Source organism: Apium graveolens, chromosome 8, assembly GCF_009905375.1.
Source record: "Apium graveolens cultivar Ventura chromosome 8, ASM990537v1, whole genome shotgun sequence".
Lineage (NCBI taxonomy): Eukaryota > Viridiplantae > Streptophyta > Magnoliopsida > Apiales > Apiaceae > Apium > Apium graveolens.
The window spans coordinates 125,538,350-125,560,296 of record NC_133654.1 but is presented as its reverse complement, the minus strand read 5'-3'; the positions used below and the strand labels follow the sequence as shown (position 1 = coordinate 125,560,296).

The window sequence follows — 21,947 nt, the reverse complement described above, 5'->3', positions numbered from 1 at the left end:
CCTTCATCTTCTTAAGGGTTTTAAAAGAGGGCAGACATTTATCTCCGGACTTGGAGATGAACCTCCCCAGAGCTGCGATTCTTCATGTCAGCTTTTGAACGTCCTTGATGAAGCGTGGAGGCTCCATGTCTAGGATGGCTTTTATCTTGTCGGGGCTGACCTCTATTCCCCTCTTAGAGACCATGTGACCCAAAATATTTCCAGATCCAACGCCAAAAGCATACTTGGTTGGGTTTAACATCATTTTGTGGTGCCTCAGCACTTCAAATGCCTCTCTGAGGTGACTAATATGATCGGCCTTGCTTAGACTTTTGACTAACATGTCATCAACTTAGATATCCATGGTCTTCCAAATTAGATGGACAAATATCTTGTTTACCAATGTTTGGTAAGTAGCTCCTGCATTTTAAAGTCCAAAAGCCATAAGAAGATAACAAAATACACCAAAGTCAGTTATGAAAGATATCTTGGGGGTGTCATCTTTGTGCATTTTAATCTGATTATAACCGCTGAAGCCATCCATAAAGCTTAGCATCTCGTGTCCAGCAGTGGCGTTGATCAAGGTATCAATTCTCTGTAGGGGATAACAGTCCTTGGGACAAGCATCATTCAAGTCAGTGAAGTCAATGCACATCCTCCACTTCCCATTAGCCTTCTTAAACATTACGAGGTTGGCCAACCATTCAGGAAATTTCACTTCCTCAATGAAACCAGCTTCTAAAAGCTTCTCGACCTCCTATTTAATGGCTTCCAACCTATCAGGGGCGTAAGTTCTCTTCTTTTGTTTCACAATCTTTCGAGTTGGGTCAATATTCAACCTTTGAGTTAAGGTTCGGATCAATCCCAGGCATATCAGTTGCTGTCCAAGTAAGCACATCACTGTTCTATTGTAGAAAAGTAATCATTTGGCCCTTCAAGGGCTTGTCCAGAGATACCCCAATATATGTGACCTTCTCCGAGTCTAAGGGGTCTAAGGGAATTTGGACCAAGTCCTCGGATGGCTTCCCTCGTAGTTCGTCATTCTCTCGGACATCCATGTCTTCTATGGGGAGGACCTGCCCCCAGTTCCATCAGGCCTAAGTGTTATAACATATAAACTGCGGGCCATCTTTTGATCTCCTTTCGCTTCTCCAACATAATTCCTAGTTGGGAACTTCAATACTATGTGGTAGGTTGAGGGCATAGCCTTAAAAGCATGGATCCCTGTTCTACCCATGATAATATTGTAAGTAGAGGCTGCCTTGATAACCTGATAGTTTAACATCTGTGGCCTCCATGGGCTCTTCCCTGACATTTATGGGAAGTTGTATTGCTCCTTCGACTTCACATTCCACATGGTTAAACCCATAGATGGGTGCGTCGGATGGAGTTAGTTGAGAATCATTGTAGCCTATCCTTATGAATGTATCATGGAACTGAATATCCACGAAAACTCCATTGTCCACTAGGACCTTAATAACAGGAAAATTTCCAATTATCGGAGTGATAACTAGAGGATCATCCTGAGGAAATTTCAAACCTTCAAGGTTTGGGTCACCAAATTCAAGCGTCATCTCCGACTTAGAACACTTAGATGGCTATCCAACTATGGTCGTTACTTCTCTCGTATAGGCTTTTTGGGAGTTCCTTGTAGTACCAGCTGCTGTAGTACCTCCTGAAATTATATTAATTATTGGCCCTCGGGGCTGTGGGTTGCGATCTCTGTCGTTACCCCTTCAGTCGTCATCTCTTCGATCATTGTCTCTTTTTTGGCCTCCAGCCTCTTCACCCTTGGTGAAACGTCTGAATTTTCCCCTTCTGATCAAATACTCAATCTTATCCTTGAGTTGCCTACAATCATCAGTGTCATGACCAACATCTTTGTGAAATATGCAGTATCGACTCTTGTCTCTTTTCTCGGGGTCTCCCCTTAGTGGCTTCGGCCATTTGAACTCTTTTTCCTTCTCAATTTCCATAAGGATTTGGCTCCTTGGAGTGTTCAACCTCGCATATTCAGTGAAACTTGGTTGTTGATTCTTCTTAGAAGAGGAGGAGTCAGAGTTTTTTCCAATTCGTGGATACTTGTCCTTGGTATCGTACTCCTGATCCATCTTCTGCTTCTTGTTTCCAGTAGGTTCATTATTCACAGTCATCTTCTTCATACTCTCCTCCACCCTGATATACTTTCCGGCTCTATCCTGGAGCTGCAGCATGCTTTCGGAAGGGCGCTTAGCCATGGACATCTTAAAGAACTCGTCTCTAGTCCCTTGCTGTAGGGCTATCATAGCTACCTTATCATCAAGATCAGGGACCTTCAAAGCCTCCTTCGTAAATCGATTCCGATACTCTCTCATGGACTTCTTTGCTCCTTGGACTATGCCCATGAGAGAGGATGAACTCTTCTCGTGTACTCTGCCACTTATGAACTGCTTGATAAAAGCTTGGCTCAAGTCCTTAAAGGATCCAATAGAGATTGAGGGCAGACGGCTCTACAACCTTTGAGCCATACCCGATTGGGTTTGAGGAAAGGCCCGACACTTAATAGCGTCGTTCACGGGCTGTAGCAATAGGGTGTTAGAGAACGTCCTAACATAATTAACAGGGTCTCCAGTACCATCGTATGCTTTAATGGTGGGCATCTTGAACTTCCTTGAGATACGGGAATTCATTATCTCTTTAGTGAATGGTCGGTTTGGATCATCAAAAAAAACTCCTAGGGGCATAAGATCACTTGGATCAGCCCTTGGGGCAACATCCCCTTATGGGTATTGGACCATCCAGGTCTATGATTGGAGGAGGATCTCTCCGCCTTGGAGCAATTGGGGGTATTGGATTCAGATGCGTCTTTAGGTCGCGCTTCAGCCTTTGGATCTCAGCTTCATGAGCCCCGATCTTCTCCTGAACATCTTGGGTATTCGTCCCTTGAGTGCTCCTGGGGCGCTGGTCAGTATTAGTCATCAGCTCTTTGCCAACACGCCTCCTTCTCGGAGCAACATCATCATCCGATGATTCAGAGTCTCTATCAGTATAAGGTCCAGAGAATTCTTGATCCTCCAGAATAGGAGCCAAGCCATGTATGTATTGGGGCGTCCGCCCTTGTGCTTCACTCTTATTAGAATGTCCACTCCCTCCAGTTTCGGGGTATAGAGGCATCCCGGATGGGGAGGTTAGTAGTCACAATCATCGAGTACTCGTACCCAGCGGGTTGGAAGTTCACATGTGCATGTAGCTGCTGAAATTGGGGATTCGTCCCTTGAGGAACCAGGGGATTCGTCCCTTGTGGCTGAGCCTCACTTGCCCTTACCAGGGTTCCTCCTTGGGTGGAGGCATAGGTTGAGTTCAGTGGTATTCTACCACTGATGCGATCGTTCGATGGGACAGGAGTGCATGTTCCATAATTGTTTCTGCTCCGTATATTCACCATGGTTGTTGTAGTTTTCCCATAGACGGCGCCAACTGTTGTGAAATAAAAACCGGAGTGCGTTCGTATTTAATGCTAGAGTTTATAAGCTTCGAGCTTTAATGGATGCTCTTGCGTTCTGGACTATCAGTCCTTGCAAGATGCCTACGTATCTCTGTGTTGTAGAGAATCAAGCCAAAAACCTAGTTCTAGGTTAAGGGGTAGAGCCTTTTATATAGAGGTAAGTCTAGGGTTAGACTCATTTTGGGAGAATTGGTGGACAAGTCACCAACTTAGATGGTAATTAGGAGTCCTATAAGGGAAGGAACTCCAGAACCTTCTGTGTAGGACTTTGAGTCCGTTTGGGACACACGTCTCTGCTCTTCTAGCCATATTGGGCCTAATCCGTGAACAGCTTGTGTTCGTGGATCTTGACGACCTTAACTGGTGGGCCTTATCTACATGGACCGTCTTGAGTCTGCTATGAGCTCGGACCAGACAGGTCTATACTGGACTTTAGACAAGAAGCCACAGTGTAATTAATGCGACATTTAATGTGTTTTTAGGATGTATTTTCTATCCATATCAATTTATTTTTAATAATTAAATGTAAAAACTATATGAATACAAAAAATGATTTATTTGTTTTTATTTGTTCAAATATGTTTTTTTTAATTTTATGGAAAAATAAATTAAAATTTAATGGAGGAGGAAAAACAGGATCAACCGGAATTATAACACTAAGGAACTGTTTAGTGGGTGAAAAATATTTCACTTTTCTAAATTCTAATTCTTCAAAATTTGTTAAATTTCCCTTTTCTTAGAAAATTACACAAAACAAAGAAAACACGTTACAAATCCTAAAAAAATGTAATAACAATAAATGGAAAATGTGTTTCAAACAATAGATTTTCATTTATATGTATAATAAAAATATATGTTAATTGAAACTCAGTTTTAATATAAATTAGTGTTGTATGATCGGAGAAGCAAAATGTTACTTCACATATTATTATGAATGTTGTTTTACGAATTTTTATTCTCGTCGAAATTTAAATTATGATTGTTGCTCAAATACTAAAAAATTTAATGAAAAAGGATTGCGAACCTTGCCAATGATTTTGAATTCCTTGACTATTTCTTCGTCTTAAAAAAACTTATCTAAATTATATTAAAATAAAGTTTTAGTATAGCGGACAACATCGTAGCTTTAATAGTTAGCATCATCAAATCATCTATCAAACTCTCATCACTTTAATAATATCATCTTACACTAATAATTCCTTACTCATTTAATTTATTTTCAAAATCCTTCCTATCATTTATTAACTCCACTAATTCTCTTTTGTGTTCATTTTTATTTTCGTTCCTCCTCACTTTTATATTCTTAAATTTGTAATTTCCAATAATTCTCTTTAATCCATTAATTTTATCTTTAACAAAATATATTTTATTTATATAATTATTCATCAATTCATTTTAATATTTTAAATTTAATAAAAAATTGATAATCAATATTTGTAATTTTTGTGCTATTATTTTTAAGTTTTATTCTATTACTCATTATTCTATTATGAATTTAGTATTAATAAATATATTTGAATTAAATTATTTCTATTTTTTAAATAATTAATTATTATATAACAAAGTACAGCTGATATGTGTCAAACTCTCGTTTAACAGTTGACATCATCAAATCATATATGTTAAACTCTCATCATTTTGATAATATCATCTTTCACTAATAATTCGTTACTCATTTAATTTATTTTCAAAATCTCTCTCTCCCTTTCTCTCATTTATTAGCTCCTTTAATTCTGTCTCGTCTTCATTTCTATTTCCGTTCCTCCTCACTTTTATATTCTTAAATTTGTAATTTTCAATATTTCTTTTTAATCCACTAATTTTATCTTTTAACAAAATTTGTTATATTTACATAATTATTCATCAATTCATTTTAATATTTTAAATTTAATAAGAAGTTGAAAATTAATATTTGTAGTTTTTGTGCTACTATTTTTAAGTTTTATTCTATTACTCATTATAATATTATGAATTTAGTATTAATATATACATTTGAATTTAACTATTTCTAATTTTGTTTTAAATTATCTATTACTAAAACAAAGTACAACTTAAATTATCGTAACTTACATCAAATCATATGTGTGAAACTCTCATCATCACTTTGTCATCATCACTTTGATGATATCATCTTCTACTAATATTTCCTTACTCATTGAATTTACTCTCTCTCTCTACTAATTATCTCTCGTTTCCATTTCTATTTTCGTTCCTTCTCACTTTTATATTTTTAAATTTATAATCTCCATTATTTCTCTTTAAACCACTGATCTTTAAAAAATTATTTTATTTTCATAATTATTCATCAAATCATTTTAATATTTTAAATTTAATAAAAAGTTGATAATCAATATTTGTAGTTTTTGTGGTACTGTTTTTAAGTTTTGTTCTATTACTCATTATTAAAATATGAATTTAGTATTAATATATACATTTGAATTAAACTATTTCTATTTTTAATAATTATAAGTTTACCGAGCATCTACCCGGGAACTACTCTAGTTATTATAAATATTTATGTTTGATAACACAAATCGGTTTTATTAAAAAACCCAGAAATATTTTAGGTTATCAAATTATACTTTTAACATATTTGCTGAGAATTTATTTCACTCATACTTGCCTATTTTAAATTTAACCTTCCAGTAAAAGATAGACTTGCGAGATTTAGCCGCATTGTTCAAAACATCAATAATGGACTAGACACTCGTAAAAATGTACTCCCTCTTTCTCATTCAATTCTATACATTACCTTTTTGACACGCTTTTCAATGCTCATTTAAAACATAACTCCATAATAATTTTTTTAATTTTTTTTGTCCTGAATAAAAGTTTTATGTTTAAACTTTTATTCAAAAAAAAATTTAAAAAAACATTATAAAACTATACTTTATAGAAGCCTCAAAATGCGTGCAAACAGTGAACGTATAATATTCAACGAGACGGAGGGAGTACTGGTTAACTGTTAAAATAGCAAACCAAATATATTATTTTTTTCTAAATTTTTTATTATATCACTCAAATATATAGATCTTGACATCCGTACTATTGGATCATTCATAAATAGTTTAAAAAAATCAAAACAACAATCTGAGAATAAATACTAGTTACAAGTAGTAGTCAAATCACTTGTAATTATTAAAATATCAAATTAAATAAATTTATTTTTACCTGAAACTTTTTTCAAATTACTAAAATATATATCTTGACATTCATACGGTTCAATAGTTGAGAAATTTTTATAAAAAAATTTGAATAATATTCATAATAATCCAATATATAAAAATTATTTTTTTTTGAATTTTTTTCGAGCCGAACCAAGCCGAGGCGAATTCGAGCCAAATATGCCAAAAGCTCGGCACGAGCTCATTTTCTTAACAAACACATTTTGTGTTCGAAATCAAGCTCGAGCACTTAACGAACCGAGTCGAACAGAGCCCTTAATGAGCCGCGCCTGAACTTGTTCGCGAACAGCTCTACTCATGATGGCAGCTGCAGGACCTTGCTATGATAAGGAGTTTGGTGACTTTATGCAAGGCCCGAGAGTGTCAGTGAATCTAAACCATCACTCTTACAAGAAAGCTGTTAACAATAATGTGAACTTCTTGAGAGTGGTACTAGTCACCGGACTGATGATGAAAGAAAAGAGAGTTGGAGTCAACATAAATGATTCTAGAGTTGACAGATGTATGCAAGTCTCACTAGCATTTCTCAAATCAAGGAGATCATCAAAACTGGACATCTTCATAAACAAAGTCAAAGTGATGATCCATGAGGACACTCAATTGCTTAGAAAACTCAAAGCAAGCCAAAAAGGAGTTTTTCCTGAGGCACATCTTAAACCTAGTAAGGGAATGAGCTACATATGTACAACTATTAAGAAGTCTAGACACTTTCTTATCTCAAAACACTATGTGATGAAGAATAAAAGACCATGATCATCATTGAGACAAATTTGAAGACCAAGAAGATCAAATATGGTGGAGACCTTAAGATGATCACTATTCTTTCAAGATCAACAATGTTAATGCCCTCTTACCAAAAACTGATATAAACACTAAAGATGATGATCAGGATGATGATGAGCAAAAGAAAAGTGAACCTAAATCTTTTGGCTGAAATCCTAGTCAATCTAGTAAAGGCAGTGGTAGTCATAAAGATATTTCTAAGAAAGGAGATGATAAGACGGGGAAGGATGAAGGAAAGAAGAAGAGGAAGAGTGGAGAAGATGGTAAAGATACCAAAAAAATACCTATAAGCCAAATATCCAAAACTTTACAAACCTCAACCCAAATCCCTATCCAAACACAAACTCAAAACATCATAACCGCCAATCCTAAATATCTTTATAAACCTACAACCAACTCTCTACTTAAAATACATATCCTACCTAATCAAAACTCCTTAAAGAAACTGATCAAACCCCCATAATTCATACCACCAATCGAAACTTATTTCAAGTCTACTGGAAGAAAATCAAATAAAATATAAGTTGACATGGGTGCTCTTTGGAACTACTTCAATTAATATGATTTTCTACCAATCTCAGAAGAAATATCAGATGATGACTAAAACAATCAAATAGCTGAAGAAATAGTCAAAGTATGTGTAGAAACTTTGAGAGAGATGAAATTATATTTTAAAGATGGTACATTCAACTTAATCAAAAGGGAAGTAATTAAATATTACTCAACAGTAGAGCTTGAAAGAGTAATTAGCTTGATGATTGGGAAGGATGCATGTACCAAAATGAGGAAGGTTGAATTGGATAGAAGATTAAAAGAAAGAGATGAAAGGCATGCAAGGGAGAAGGTTGAGAAGGAAGTAAATGAAATAAAGAAGTCTAGGTAAATTGAGATGTTTGAGAAAATGTCAAATGAGCTTAAAACAAAAGGGTTGAGTAGAGTTTCTCCTGATGATATGTTTTTGAATATCAAAACTCATAGATTATCAAGGTATATGATAAAATATCTTGTTAGTTACTCAGTAAATGAATGGTTGAAACTAGTGGAAGCTCTGAGGGGAACTAAGATAATTGAAGAACTTGAGTGTCTTGTCAAACTCAAGGATTTAATTAGAGAGCAATCAAGATTTGAAAAGTTCAGCTGATTTTATAGATTCAATTCATAATGTAACTGCAAGATGGCTCTCATGTATAAAATTTGTATTTTGTCAATCTGTTAGTTTTCCTTTTAAATTTTAGCTTCGGGTTAGTCTTAGTATCAGGCATGAATTTGTGACAAGTAATATTCTCATAATGTCGTGCAAGACATGCCTGTAAAATAACAAGACTAAGTTAAATTGATAACCCTAAGTAAGTTGTATGGTAATATATGTTTGCATTATGTATTGTAATACTTAAGTCTGTAAAAATGTTCAAGGGAAGACTGGAGTTTTTTCTGTAAACAGTATCAAGCCTAAGAATTCTATCTGGAAGAAGATCAAGATGATCATGCCTCAGAAGAATTATGAAGAAGCTTGTAGTTGAATAAATCTGTTTTGGGAAAAACATTCTAAGTCAAGAACTCTACAAGTCACAGATTAAGTGTTATAGATATGTCATTCGAGAACTCCAGAATGACTTATCGAGAAGTCAGGAAAGCTACTAGAGACCTCAGGGATATCGACAAGCCAATTTGAAGACATGAAGAATGGAGATATCGACAAGTCATTTCTCTACTAGAGAACTCTGAGATATCGACAAACCAATATATCACTAGAGAACCCTGAGATATCGACAAGTCAAAAATATCATTAGAGAACTCAGAGATATCGATAAGCTAAAGTGAAGACATGAAGTTATGAGATCTCGATAAGCCAAATTCTCGTATAGAAAACTCAGAGACTTCGATAAGTCAAAACATCTATAGAGTGATTAGAGATCTCGATAAGCCAATATAATTATCGAGGTGTCAAGTTCCCTATATACAAAACTGAAGATCTCGAGGTAAAACTCAAAGTACAAAATGCAGACCAGTTCAATATCCAAGATTATCAAACAACAAACAATCTAATCAGTTGGATTGACAAGTCTACAAAGCAGCTTGAAGAGTACAAGATCAAACACCAAGATTAACTGGCAAAGTAAATTCACAGGCGTGCAAGATTAGGAAAGATACACTAAGCCAGAAATAGAAAGATTTGGTTATCCAAAAATAGGGTTTAGTACATTTTGTTGCTTGCTGTGTAATAACCAGTGTTTACTGTTCTATAAAGTAAACACTGGATGCTTTGTTAGTATTAACAATTTAGATAAGAAAAATCTTGTATTCTCTCAAGGAAGAAGCTAAGCTCTTTATCAACAAAGAGCCTAGAAATTTTATAGCAAAATATTCTTAATTTTAATATAAAATTAAGTGAGTTTTGAAAGATTTGTGTCCACTATTCTTACTTGTTAAATTTCAGTATTGACACACTACAAGATTTAATTTACTTTCTTAATTACCATAAACACTTCAAGAAAAGCAGAAAAACACAAAAATACATTCACCCCCCCTCTGTGTGTGATTTAATATCTAACAAGTGGTATCGGAGCATAATCTGAAAGTAAACAGATTCAAGATCTTGGAAGAATGAATACACAGAAAATCAGTAGCATCAAAATTCCTACTTTTGATAAGACTTACTACACTCTTTGGATGAAGAAAATGTTGTTGTTTATCGAGCCAATCTATTATATATTCAAATTCTCAAGAATGGGACTTTCATTCTTATGGTAAGAGTTGAGGAATCTGCATATGGTGATATGGTCATTCCAGCTCATTATGTTCCTAAAGACCCCTCAGAGTACACTGAGCTTGAGAAAGAAAAAGTCTCACTAGACAGCGGCTTGCAGTTAATCTTAATAGAGTCACTTGACAATGTAATTTACAATAACATTGTCAACTGTGACACAGTTAAACAGATCTGGGAGAAAATTAAAATACTTTGTGAAGGAACTGAGGAACTTAGGTCAAATCAAAGAAGGATACTGATTTCACAGTATGAGGGTTTCATGGCTAAGCTAAAGGAAAGTATTTGTTATTCCCAAGGAACTAACAATGAGATTTACATAAGGGGGGTTGAATGTGAATCTCAAAACTTTTTCAAGTTTTGAGCATTTTCAAAGGCTAAGTGTTTTGATGAATATTTGTGTGTGAATTGCTTTGGGCAGGTGCAGACTGATATATATTCAAAACACAAATGTAAAGAACACAAAGGCTTTAAAAACTTTTCTGGTGGATTTGTTGTTCCACCAGAGATGTGTATTTCAGAAAATCTGTGATTCAAAAGAATTGATCACAGCTGCGTCCTAGTACAAACTAGATGATTTTCTCTCTATGTTTTTCTAAACAGCTCTAGAAAATTCACCATCTAATTACTAGCTGCAACTTGGTTTATATATCACCAAGTTTATAAGTGAAGACAAAAGTACAAATACAATTAAAAAGATTCTTCACATGTTTCTTCTTCATTTCTCTATCCAATGCGATCGAGGATAATCTGTGAATCTTTGAATACTTCCTTGTTTGCACCAGAATGGAAATGCTGTATTTTCTTGATTCCTCCAAGAGGCTACCACATTCCAATTGCCTCTGTCAACCCATGTGCCTCTGTCAGCTTATGAATTATCACTGTCAACTGCTATTGAACTGAGCATCCGTTCATAAGCTGACAGAGGCACATGGGTTGACAGAGGCAATTGGAATGTGGTAGCCTCTTGGAGGAATCAAGAATTGTCACTGTCAACTGCTATTGAACTGAGCATCCGTTGAAGCTTTCATCCGTTGATGGCTTTATCCATTGATGCATTAGCAGTTGAAGCTTTATCTGTTGATGCACTCATCCGTTGTTGGATGTTATCCGTTGAAGCTTTAGAGACATTCGTTGAAGCTTTGTTTCTCATCTGTTGAAGGCCTTTACTTTATCAGTTGATACTATTTCACTTATACAAAATTACAAGGCATAAAATATTTACAATTAGCCCTCCTATTTGCATATCCACTAGTAGTCAACATGACTTATAATTTCCCACAATCATCTAAGAATTATAACTTAAATACAGAAACTGAAATGTGCTACAATACTAAACTTATTTTTAAGTAAAGCTACTCCATCAACTGATAGCCATAATGGTCTTATCCGTTGAGGCTACAAACACTAGATTTCTACTTAAGTGTTTCGTTTAACTTATTAGATATATTTGATAATGTCATGACTAATATGATTTATGTTTAGTTTTCAGATCTTACTTAAACAAGACAAATCAGTACTTAACTGAAATCAGCACTTATACTGAAGTCAGAACTTAAGTCATCAGTACTTAAGGTTCAGGAGATATTTATCAGAAGATAATATCATGACTTAAAGGAAACGTTCAGATAAGGAAGGCGGCTGATTGATTGAAGAGAAGATCAAGAAAAACGTAAGAAGAGATATGCATGAAGAAGGAATTCTGTAAAGAATGAAATACTTGGAAGAAAAGATATCTGATTGATATATTTTAGGAAGCAGAATTATATTCCATATCAATTAGCGATTATCTTGTAACTGTGTAGTATATAAACACAGACATAGGGTTTACACTATAAGTGTTATCATTATCGATAATATTATTTATTGTAACCCTAGCAGCTCTCGTGATATTTGTTCATCACTGAGAGAGGACAGTTCCGCATTGTAACAGAGTTTATTGCTTTGAATAAAGTCTGTTTTCTGTTACTTGTGTTATTAGAATTCGATTTGATTGTGCTATACACTGTATTCACCCCCCTCTACAGTGTGTGTGACCTAACAAGTGGTATCAGAGCCTATCTGTTAACACACAAATAGTTTAAGATCCAAAAACAATCATGTCTGAAGTAGAAACTCCAACAAAGCCCACCAAAATTGAAGAACCTCCATAGACACAAATCCATAGCCGATATGAGGCTATTAGAGTTCCCATACTGAAACCATCTGAATATCCCATATGGAAGGTGAGGATGACTATATTTCTGGAAGCTACAGATCCAGAATATCTTGATAGAATCAAGGAAGGACCTCACAATCTAACAAAACTCGTTGTTGCAGGTGCAGGTGAAGCAGCAAAGTCTGTACCAAAGGAGAAGAGTGACTACACTGCTGAAGATATCGCATCAATTGCTAAGGATGCTAAGGTACGACACTTACTGCATAGTGCCATTGATAATGTAATGTCAAACAGGGTAATAAACTGTAAAACTGCAAAGGAGATATGGGATGCCTTGGAAACAAAATGTCAGGGAACTGATACGATCAAGAAGAACAGAAAGACAATACTCACTCAAGAGTATGAACACTTTGACTCAAAGGCTAATGAGTCATTGACTGATTTATATGATAGATTTGTCAAACTCTTGAATGATTTGTCACTGGTTGATAAGGAGTATGATCTTGAAGATTCAAACCTTAAATTCCTGTTAGCTCTTCCTGAAAGCTGGGATTTGAAGGCAACAACTATAAGAGACAACTATAATCTTGGTGAAATGACTCTTGATGAAATCTATGGGATGCTCAAGACTCATGAACTTGAGATGGAACAAAAAAGCAAGAGGAAAGGAGGAAAGACAAGAACAGTTGCTCTTAAGGCCGAAGAAGAATCTCCCAAGGCAGCCACCTCAAGGAAAGGCAAGGGTAAAGCGCTCTTCACAAAGTCTAATACTGAGTCATCAAGTAAACGTAGGTTTACTGACAAAGAAGCAGCTTAAGCATAAGCTGAAAGATGTTAAGAATGCAAACAAGGTAAAATCACCTAGGAAAAATAGGAATGGAAAGGAAGGTGTGATTAAAATCAATGATTATAAGCCTGTTCCTGATGCTCCTAAAAAAAATGTCATAACTGTGGAAGTTCTAATCATCTGGCTTATTTTTATAGGAAGAATAAGAACATAAACTCCTTACCTTCAAAGTCAGGAGTTAAGAGTCAGTCTGTTAGATATAAGCCACAAAATCCTTGTTTTCATTGTGGTAGTTTATGGCATTCCATTTATACTTGTAAGGAATATCATAGTCTGTACTATGATTATTATCAAATAAAACCTTCTTTAAAGAAAGTTAGCATTGTTCCTTCTAGTGTAAGTTCTGATTCAAAGTCTGATAGTGTAAATTCTGATAAGAAAAGTGTTAACATAAACTCTGATGCTAAATCCGCTGCAAATGTTAACAAACTTAATAAGGCCAAAGGATCCAAGCAAGTCTGGGTCCTTAAAACTAATCATTAGTGGTCTTTATGATTGCAGGGCAACAGGAAAAACATCCTAGTTCTGGACAGTGGATGTTCAGGACATATGACTGGAAATAAAGCCCTGCTATCAGACTTTGTGGAGAAGGCTGGCCCAAGTGTTTCTTATGGAGATAGCAACATTGGAAAAACATTGGGATATGGCAATATCAATCTTGGAAATGTCATCATTAAAGAAGTAGCTCTTGTCTCAGGATTTAAACACAATCTGCTGAGTGTTAGTCAAATCTGTGACAGAGGTTATCATGTGCATTTCTTTGAAGAACACTGTGAAGTTGTAAGTAAATCTACATGCAAAGTTGTTCTGAAAGGATACAGGCATGGTAACATTTATGAAGCCAAGCTTTCAATAAGTACTGATGGTTCTGTAATCTGTCTGATGAGTAGAGCATTAATTGAAGAAAGCTGGAATTAGCACAAGAAACTCTCTCATTTAAATTTCAACAATATAAATGAACTTGTCAAGAAAGATCTTGTGAGAGGACTTCCAAAGTCAGTATTTGCTCCTGATGGCCTTTGTGATTCATGTCAGAAGGCTAAATAAAGAAAATCTTCATTCAAGAGCAAGACTGAATCATCAATTCTTGAGCCTTATCACCTACTACATGTTGATCTATTTGATCCAGTGAATGTCATGTCTATTGCAAAGAAGAAATATGCTATGATCATAGTGGATGAGTTCACCAGATACACATGGGTGTATTTCTTGCACACTAAAAGTGAAACTCCATCTATCTTGATTGATCATTTCAAGCAACTGGATAAATTGGTCAAAGATTTTGTGAAGATAATAAGAAGTGATAATGGCACTGAGTTCAAGAATTTGATCATGGAAGAGTTTTGCAAAGACCATGGAATTAAGCAGGAATTCTCTGCTCCTGGAACTCCAAAGCAAAATGGAGTTGTTGAAAGAAAGAATAGAGCTCTCATTGAAGCTGCATGAACTATGCTTGATGAAGCAAGCATCACTCATTAACAAGCATGGAAAGACACCATATGAGATGGTGAAGAAAAAGAAGCCAAATCTGAAGTATTTTCACGTATTTGGATGCAAGTGTTTTGTTCTTAAGACTCATCCTGAACATCTATCCAAATTTGATCTAAAAACTGATGAAGGTATCTTTGTTGGATATCCACTTTCCACAAAAGCCTTCAGAGTCTATAACTTAAGAACAAGGATGGTCATGGAATCTATCAATGTCTCCTTTGATGATAAGAAGATTACTGGACTTGAAAATTTCAATGATCATGATTAGCTGAGATTTGAAAATGAAGACATAAATTCTGATACTGGAAATCCTGACAGTCTAAATCCTGATACTGCAAACTCTGATGGATTAAACTCTGATGTTATTGAAACTATGGTGATTACGCCAAAGAAAGATGCACTTGTGCAGGGGGAGCATACTGAAGATACAACCACATCTTAAGAAGCATCAGAACATACAATTGGCTCTTCAAGTTTTGATTCGTCAAGTAATTGATAAGCCAAGTTTTGATAGTTCTGAAAACTTAAATTCTGAAGGATCCAACTCAGAGAGCATAGTTTCAGGGGGAGCATCAGAAAATGTTGATGAAGATAGCATGGATCATGGGGGAGCATCCAGTTCTAGAGAAAACCTTCCATCTGCAAGGAAGTGGACTAAATCACATACATTTGACTTAATTATTGGAAATCCTGATGCAGGTGTCAGAACTAGAACAACTACTTCAAGTGAATGTCTTTACAATTCTTTTCTTTCTCAAACTGAACCAAAGAAAGTGGAAGAAGCTCTTCAAGATGTTGATTGGGAGCAAGCAATGCAAGAAGAGTTAAATGAATTTAAAAAAAAACAAAGTCTGGACCCTAGTGCCAAGACCAAAGAACAGATCTGTTGTTGGTACAAAGTGGGTATTCAGAAACAAAACTGATAGTTATGGCATAATTATAAGGAATAAGGCAAGGTTGGTTGCCAAAGGATATTCTCAACAGGAGGGAATTGATTATGATGAAACATTTGCACCAGTTGCTAGATTGGAAGCATAAGGATATTTTTGGCTTATGCTTCTCACAAAAAGTTTACTTTCTTTCAAATGGATGTAAAAAGTGCTTTTCTCAATGGAGAATTGGAAGAGGAAGTATATGTTGAACAACCTCCAGGCTTTGTAGATGCTAAATATCCAGATCATGTCTACAGGCTTTATAAAGCACTTTATGGCCTTAAGCAAGCTCCTAGAGCATGGTATGAGACTTTAGCTCAGTTTTTTCTGGAAAGTGGATTTAACAGAGGAACTATAGACAAAACACTGTTCTACCTCAACCATGGAAAGGATTTACTTCTGGTTCAAATATATGTTGATGATATCATCTTTGGTTCTACAAATGACAGACTTTGCAAGAAGTTTGCCAAACTGATGCAGTCAAGATATCAAATGAGTATGATGGGGGAACTTAGCTATTTTCTGGGCCTTCAAGTCAAGCAGAATGAAGAAGGCACTTTTATTTGTCAAACCAAGTACACCAGAAACTTGCTGAAGAAATTTGGAATACAAGATTGTTCAAGTGCATCCACTCCCATGGCCACTGCAACAAAACTGGATAAGGATACTGGTAAATCAGTAGATATTACTGATTACAGAGGTATGTTTGGCTCTCTACTCTATCTAACTGCTAGTAGACCTGATATCATGTATGTTACCTGTCTTTGTGCAAGATTTCAAGCAGATCCAAGAGAACCTCACTTAACAGCTGTGAAAAGAATCTTCAAGTATCTTAAGGGAACAGCTGATCTGGGATTGTGGTATCCTAGAGAATCAGATTTTAAACTAATAGGTTACTCAGATGTAGATTTTGCAGGTTGCAAAATTGATAGGAAAAGAACAAGTGGAAGCTGCCAATTTCTTGGAGGCATACTGGTTTCTTGGTTTAGCAAGAAACAAAAGTCAATTTCCACATCAACTGCAGAAGCACAGTACATTGCTGCAGGAAGCTGTTGTGCACAGATTCTCTGGATAAAGAATCAGTTACTGGATTATGGGTTAACATATTTTAAAATCCCTATTTACTGTGATAATCAAAGTGCTATTGCTATGACAGGTAATCCAGTTCAACACTCAATGACAAAGCACATTAGCATTAGGTACCACTTCATAAGGGAACATGTGGATGAAGGTACAGTGGAATTGCACTTTGTTCCAACAGATCAACAACTAGCTGATATCTTCACAAAACCACTGTGTGAAGCTACTTTTACAAGATTGGTAAATGAACTTGGAATGGTTTCAGGTTCTTTCTATAAATCTGCTTAGTTTTGTTCTGATGCATCAGACTTTATGATCAGTATTTACAGATATTACTCTCTTTGTGTATTCTGTGCTTAATTGAAAAGTGTTCAAGTACTGATTGTTGTCTGATGTGAATTTCTAAACTCTGATAGTGATATGAATATTTCTGTGACTATTCAATCCTATGAGGATAACTGTGCTAGATGCTGACCTAGTAGTCTTTAATATACTAGAGATCCCATGTTAGAAGTAATTATTTATGTGGAAATCTATTGACACAAGCAAATTCTGATATTGAGCTTAGTTAAGTTTACTTTGTCTATCTTATTACTAAGTCCAAAACTAGAATAATGCTTCTAGTCTGTTAAGTTCTGATGTTAGTAAATCTGTTGAATGTACTAAGTGCTGATAAACCTCACTTATCAAAAGAAAAAGGAAAAGAACAAGGAATAAAAATTAGGTACTCCTTTGAGATCTAGAGTAAAAGTGTGGAAGGGACGACCCAAGTGCATTGCTGGTATTAAGTAATATGCATCAGAAAAGCAAATAATTATTTTTCTTGGTGACTTTTCACACTCTATGATTATTGGAGAAATACTCTGATAATAGCATAAATTCTGATAAGCATTCGTGACTCACTTACACTGAGAAGCCACTGTAAAATGGAATTTCAAAAGATGCATAAAATAAGCACAAAACAGTTGAGGTGGACTCATGCATGAACTCATTCAATAGTAGGCTTCAGAATAATGACAGGTTTTAAGTAGAGTTCTTAGTTATGCCTTATTTCTAAGATGTACTGAAGTGAATCAGACTTTACTCTTTCTCTGATATTTAGCTTAATGCACACACTTACACTCCATATGAATGACGAAAATTACTGTGGTGATCAATGTTGTTTTAGATGAACAATTTATGTGTCAGATTACATAAATTCTGAGGACAGGTTCTGATGAAAGTTCTGATGATTAAGTTCTGAAGAACCGAAATCAGAATTTGTGTGAAGATTACAAAGATAGGCATTCACTTTTCGAGTTAAGAAATCATGTTCTGATGACTGTTAAGTTCTGATACAAGTCTAAGTGCTGATATTAAATTCCGATTCTTTACTTGACTTATTTGTGGTTAAAATCTGAAACAGTCTTATTTTTAAATCAGAATATGTTTGGGTGGAATATTAACAGTCAATACAATTAGGGTTAGTGGTACATGTCCATGCACAGTAATATTTACTTGTTTCTTGTGCGCATTAAACCCTGTTTTACACTTCCAATTGTTGTTTTTATTCTCCTCAGTCTAGGGAGACGAGGTAGAATTATTTCTACCTGTCAGCATTAAATTTTCCTTGCGTCTCCTGACATTCCATTGCCTACATAAACCAACACTTTACTCCAGCCAGCACATCTCTAAATTCCTCAAAAACTCACTCTCGTTTTATTCTTAACACAAAAAATGGTTGCATTTGGCTGGTTTTACAATTATGGCGATGAGACTGTACATGTCTTTATAAATGGAATTCCAACTCCATACCCTATCGCCAACATCCCTCACAATCTCTGGATTCAATTTCCAGAGGTTATTAAACGTTATATGTTGACAGTTCGAAGAGAACTTCATCTCCGTCGTCTTCGACAGCAGGAGCGAATCATACGACTCGCTATTCTCTTTGTTGAGATCAGGAAGAAGAAATAGTTTCTGCTCCCTGTTTCTCTTCACCTTCAGTTTTGTCAGGCTTCTTAGCTTAGGACAATAGATGACGCTGATATGATTTGTAGCTTAGGACACTCTTGTAATATTTTGCTGTAATTTTAATTTCATGAATGTATTCTCTTAATATATTAATGATATTTTTATAATTTTTGCAAGATGTTGTTTCTGAGTCGTTTGAAATTCTGATACATTTTTAAATCCTGATTTATCCATATTCTGATGACCATTTTATTACTGATACAAATCAAGTTCTGATTTTTTAGTGGAATTGGGTATGTAGTAACCCAGCCTCAAGTCATTTCCAGTCATCAAGTTCTGACGTTCTGGCGGACTGGACATTTTGATAATAGTGGTGCTACTGGAACTCCAAGCATTATCTTTGAAGTAAATGATATTGAGCATGTGGTAACTCCTGGAGCAGTTCGTAAAGCTCTACATTTACCAGAAGGCTACATTTTCTCAACACCGAAGGAACCAGTTCTATAGCAGCTCATGGCTAATTTGGGGTATGAGAAGAGTTTGGCCAAGCTTGGACAGTTGAAAAGAGCGTATATCAGAAAGTAATGGAGCTTTTTCTTCGACTGCATCACTAAAGCCTTCGGGAATAAGTGTTCCAACTTTGATGCCATTCCTATTATGAGTCAGCACATCAGGTATGCTATAATTCACCAAACTCATTTTGATTTTGCAAGTGTTGTGCTAGGTTTTATAGGGGATAGGATGACAGAGGATAGGAAGGTCGTATACTTTGCTAGATTCTGTCAGCTTATATTTACTTTTTGCTGTGCTGATGAACCTCAACTAGCCAGTTCTTTATTTCCACCCTTTAAACTTACAAAACGAGTTTTTAATGACTTGGTAAATGCTGACCTTAAGAAAAAGGTGGTTAGACCCTTACAGATACCTCAGTCTATAAAACAGATCTTGGTAAATGCTGATCCTCAAACCTACAGATCTGTTTATCCTGATGTTCAACCTACCACCACATCCCAAACACCACAACAACCATCAGAACATACCACACATACATCTCAACCTACTCAACCCTCTATCAGAATTCATCTCAAACCTTCACAGATAGCCCAACCTTCATCATCAGCACATACTGTGAAGCCTTCATCTTCCAAGCCTAAGAGGACAAAGACTGTCCCTCAGACATCACAGAAGAGAAGGAGGATTGTTCTAAGAGATGAGTCAGATAGTAAGGAACAGGTTTCTGCATCAGAACCTGTTGTTAAAGAAGCTGAGAAGGTCTCTTCTCAGAAGGATACTGGTATTGGGGGATCTAAGCTTCTCAAAACGCTTAGAGGAATGTCTTATGCTGAAACTCCCAAAGAATCTCTATCTTCAAAGAGATACAAGAAACAGAGAGCTCATAGACCAGCTTCAGATGATGAGGAAGCGGCAGCTAAGGAAGGAGATCAGGAATCTCTGATCTCAAAAGAGCTAGAAATTGCTACAGCTACTGCTTCTACACCTCTATTGTCACCAACTCAGGAAGCTGCTACAGATAAAGCAACTACACCACCTGTGTCTCCTATTCATGAACCAGTATCTACTGCAGACCCAGGCACAAGTGCTGAGATTGATATTCACAACCTGGTTGTGCATGAGGTTCTCTACTTAGAAGCTCCAACAGCTCCAGTTAATCCATCAACAACACCGCTTACTGATGCTAATGAAACTCCATAATTGTCTACAACATCTTCTTTGTATCTAGAAATTGAGGATCAGACTATAGGTGAGCATCAGAATATGGTTGTTGATCAGAACTTAGAAGCAGATCAGCACTTAGAGGATGATGTTGAAGCCTCAATTGCTTCTTATACTGTTCTTTTAATAGAAGATGCTGAATCTATAAGTTCTGATGCTGCAAATGCTGATACTACTGGTGATGCTGCTAGAAATGAAGATGCTACTGCAGCTGGTCCTTCAGGACATGCACCTCCACAAACTGTTCATAAATCTGAACTAGTCAAAAAGTTTGTTCGAGGAGATGCACCAGTACCTTGGAGTGAAACTCCTAGAGGACAGGAGTGGACTAAGGAATGAAACACAGCTACTTTTGTTCCATCTGAAAAGATTCTTGCCGAGAACTTGGCAAAAGCTGATGAGATGTTAATTAATGATGATTTCAAGACACAACTTCGAGTTACTGCATTGAGTACTAGACATCTTCAAGGTCTACATTCAACAACTCATGCAGAGCTGCATAAAATTCAGGAAGAATTGCTCAAGCAAGACATGACTAAGAAAATTGACAAGAAAACTTTCTTTCAACCTAGCTTTGACAGAGTTGCTTACATTGAGAAGACCCAAGAGAAGCAACAGTCTCAGATTGATGATATTTTGAAAATCAAGCTTCTCAGCAATCTCAACTTGTCTCTCTTCTCTTACCTGCTGATGCCAAAAAGGGGGAGAAGGTAATTAAGTCCAAATGCAAAACTGTTAAGACACTGAAGGGGAAGGATGATGAAACAGATGACCAGGCAAACTTTGGAATGGGTGGAGGTCATGGTCAAGGTAGTGGTTTCTCATCAAGAAGAACTGAAGCTACAAGTCATAGAACAAGTTCTGATACTGGAAAAAGAATTACTTCTGATACTGGTAAAAGAATAAGTTCTGATGAACTTTTGGATCTTGATGAAGAAATATCAAGACAGTTATTTCTGAAGGAAAATCCAGGAATGGACTTTGAGAGTCTTTTGGAAGAAGAAGCTAGACTTAAGTCTGAAAAAGTTAACTCTAAATCTGAAGCTTCTGTTGGTAAAAAGAAACTTCCAAAGGCCAAAGGTATTGTGATAAAAGAAAGGACAAATATTGAGGCAACCAAGGTCAAATCACAATTGCAGATAGATCCAAGGTCTAAGGGCAAAGAAAAAGTTGGTGAACCTATAAAGGTTTATGTGCCTCCTGTGGATGAAGAAATTACTGTTGAAGATGCTGATCTTACTCTGACTTCGAGAAAGATTTCTAAGACAACCTCTGACATGGCTCAAGTTGTTCAGAGTCAAGATATAGTTAGTTCTGATATTTCAATGAAGCAAGTAACCTCTGACATAGCTCAAGTTGACTTGATATCAGAAGATAAATCAAAGGAAACCTCTGACATTGCTCATGTTAAATCCTCAAAGTTACTCCTACCAGGTTTCACCAAATCCAAACAGACTCAACCTTTGAAGACTGCTGTAAGTGGTTTTGAAGCAAGAGTGGTTACTGGAAAGGAAGCAAGAGATAAATCTGGATTGAGTAGTGCTGATGAAAGAAGAG

General features: G+C 35.9%; 1 protein-coding gene across 1 annotated transcript; it reads right to left on the bottom strand.

Annotated features, from left to right (window-relative positions):
* Nucleotides 1–406: 406 nt before the first annotated feature.
* Nucleotides 407–1,553, bottom strand: LOC141679970 (uncharacterized). The gene is made up of 3 exons (XM_074486320.1): nt 1,263–1,553; nt 936–1,055; nt 407–736 (listed from the first exon to the last, which is right to left on the bottom strand). The coding sequence occupies exons 1-3, from the start codon at nt 1,551–1,553 to the stop codon at nt 407–409; spliced, it is 741 nt and encodes a 246-aa protein (XP_074342421.1).
* Between the last annotated feature and the right edge of the window lie 20,394 nt (nt 1,554–21,947).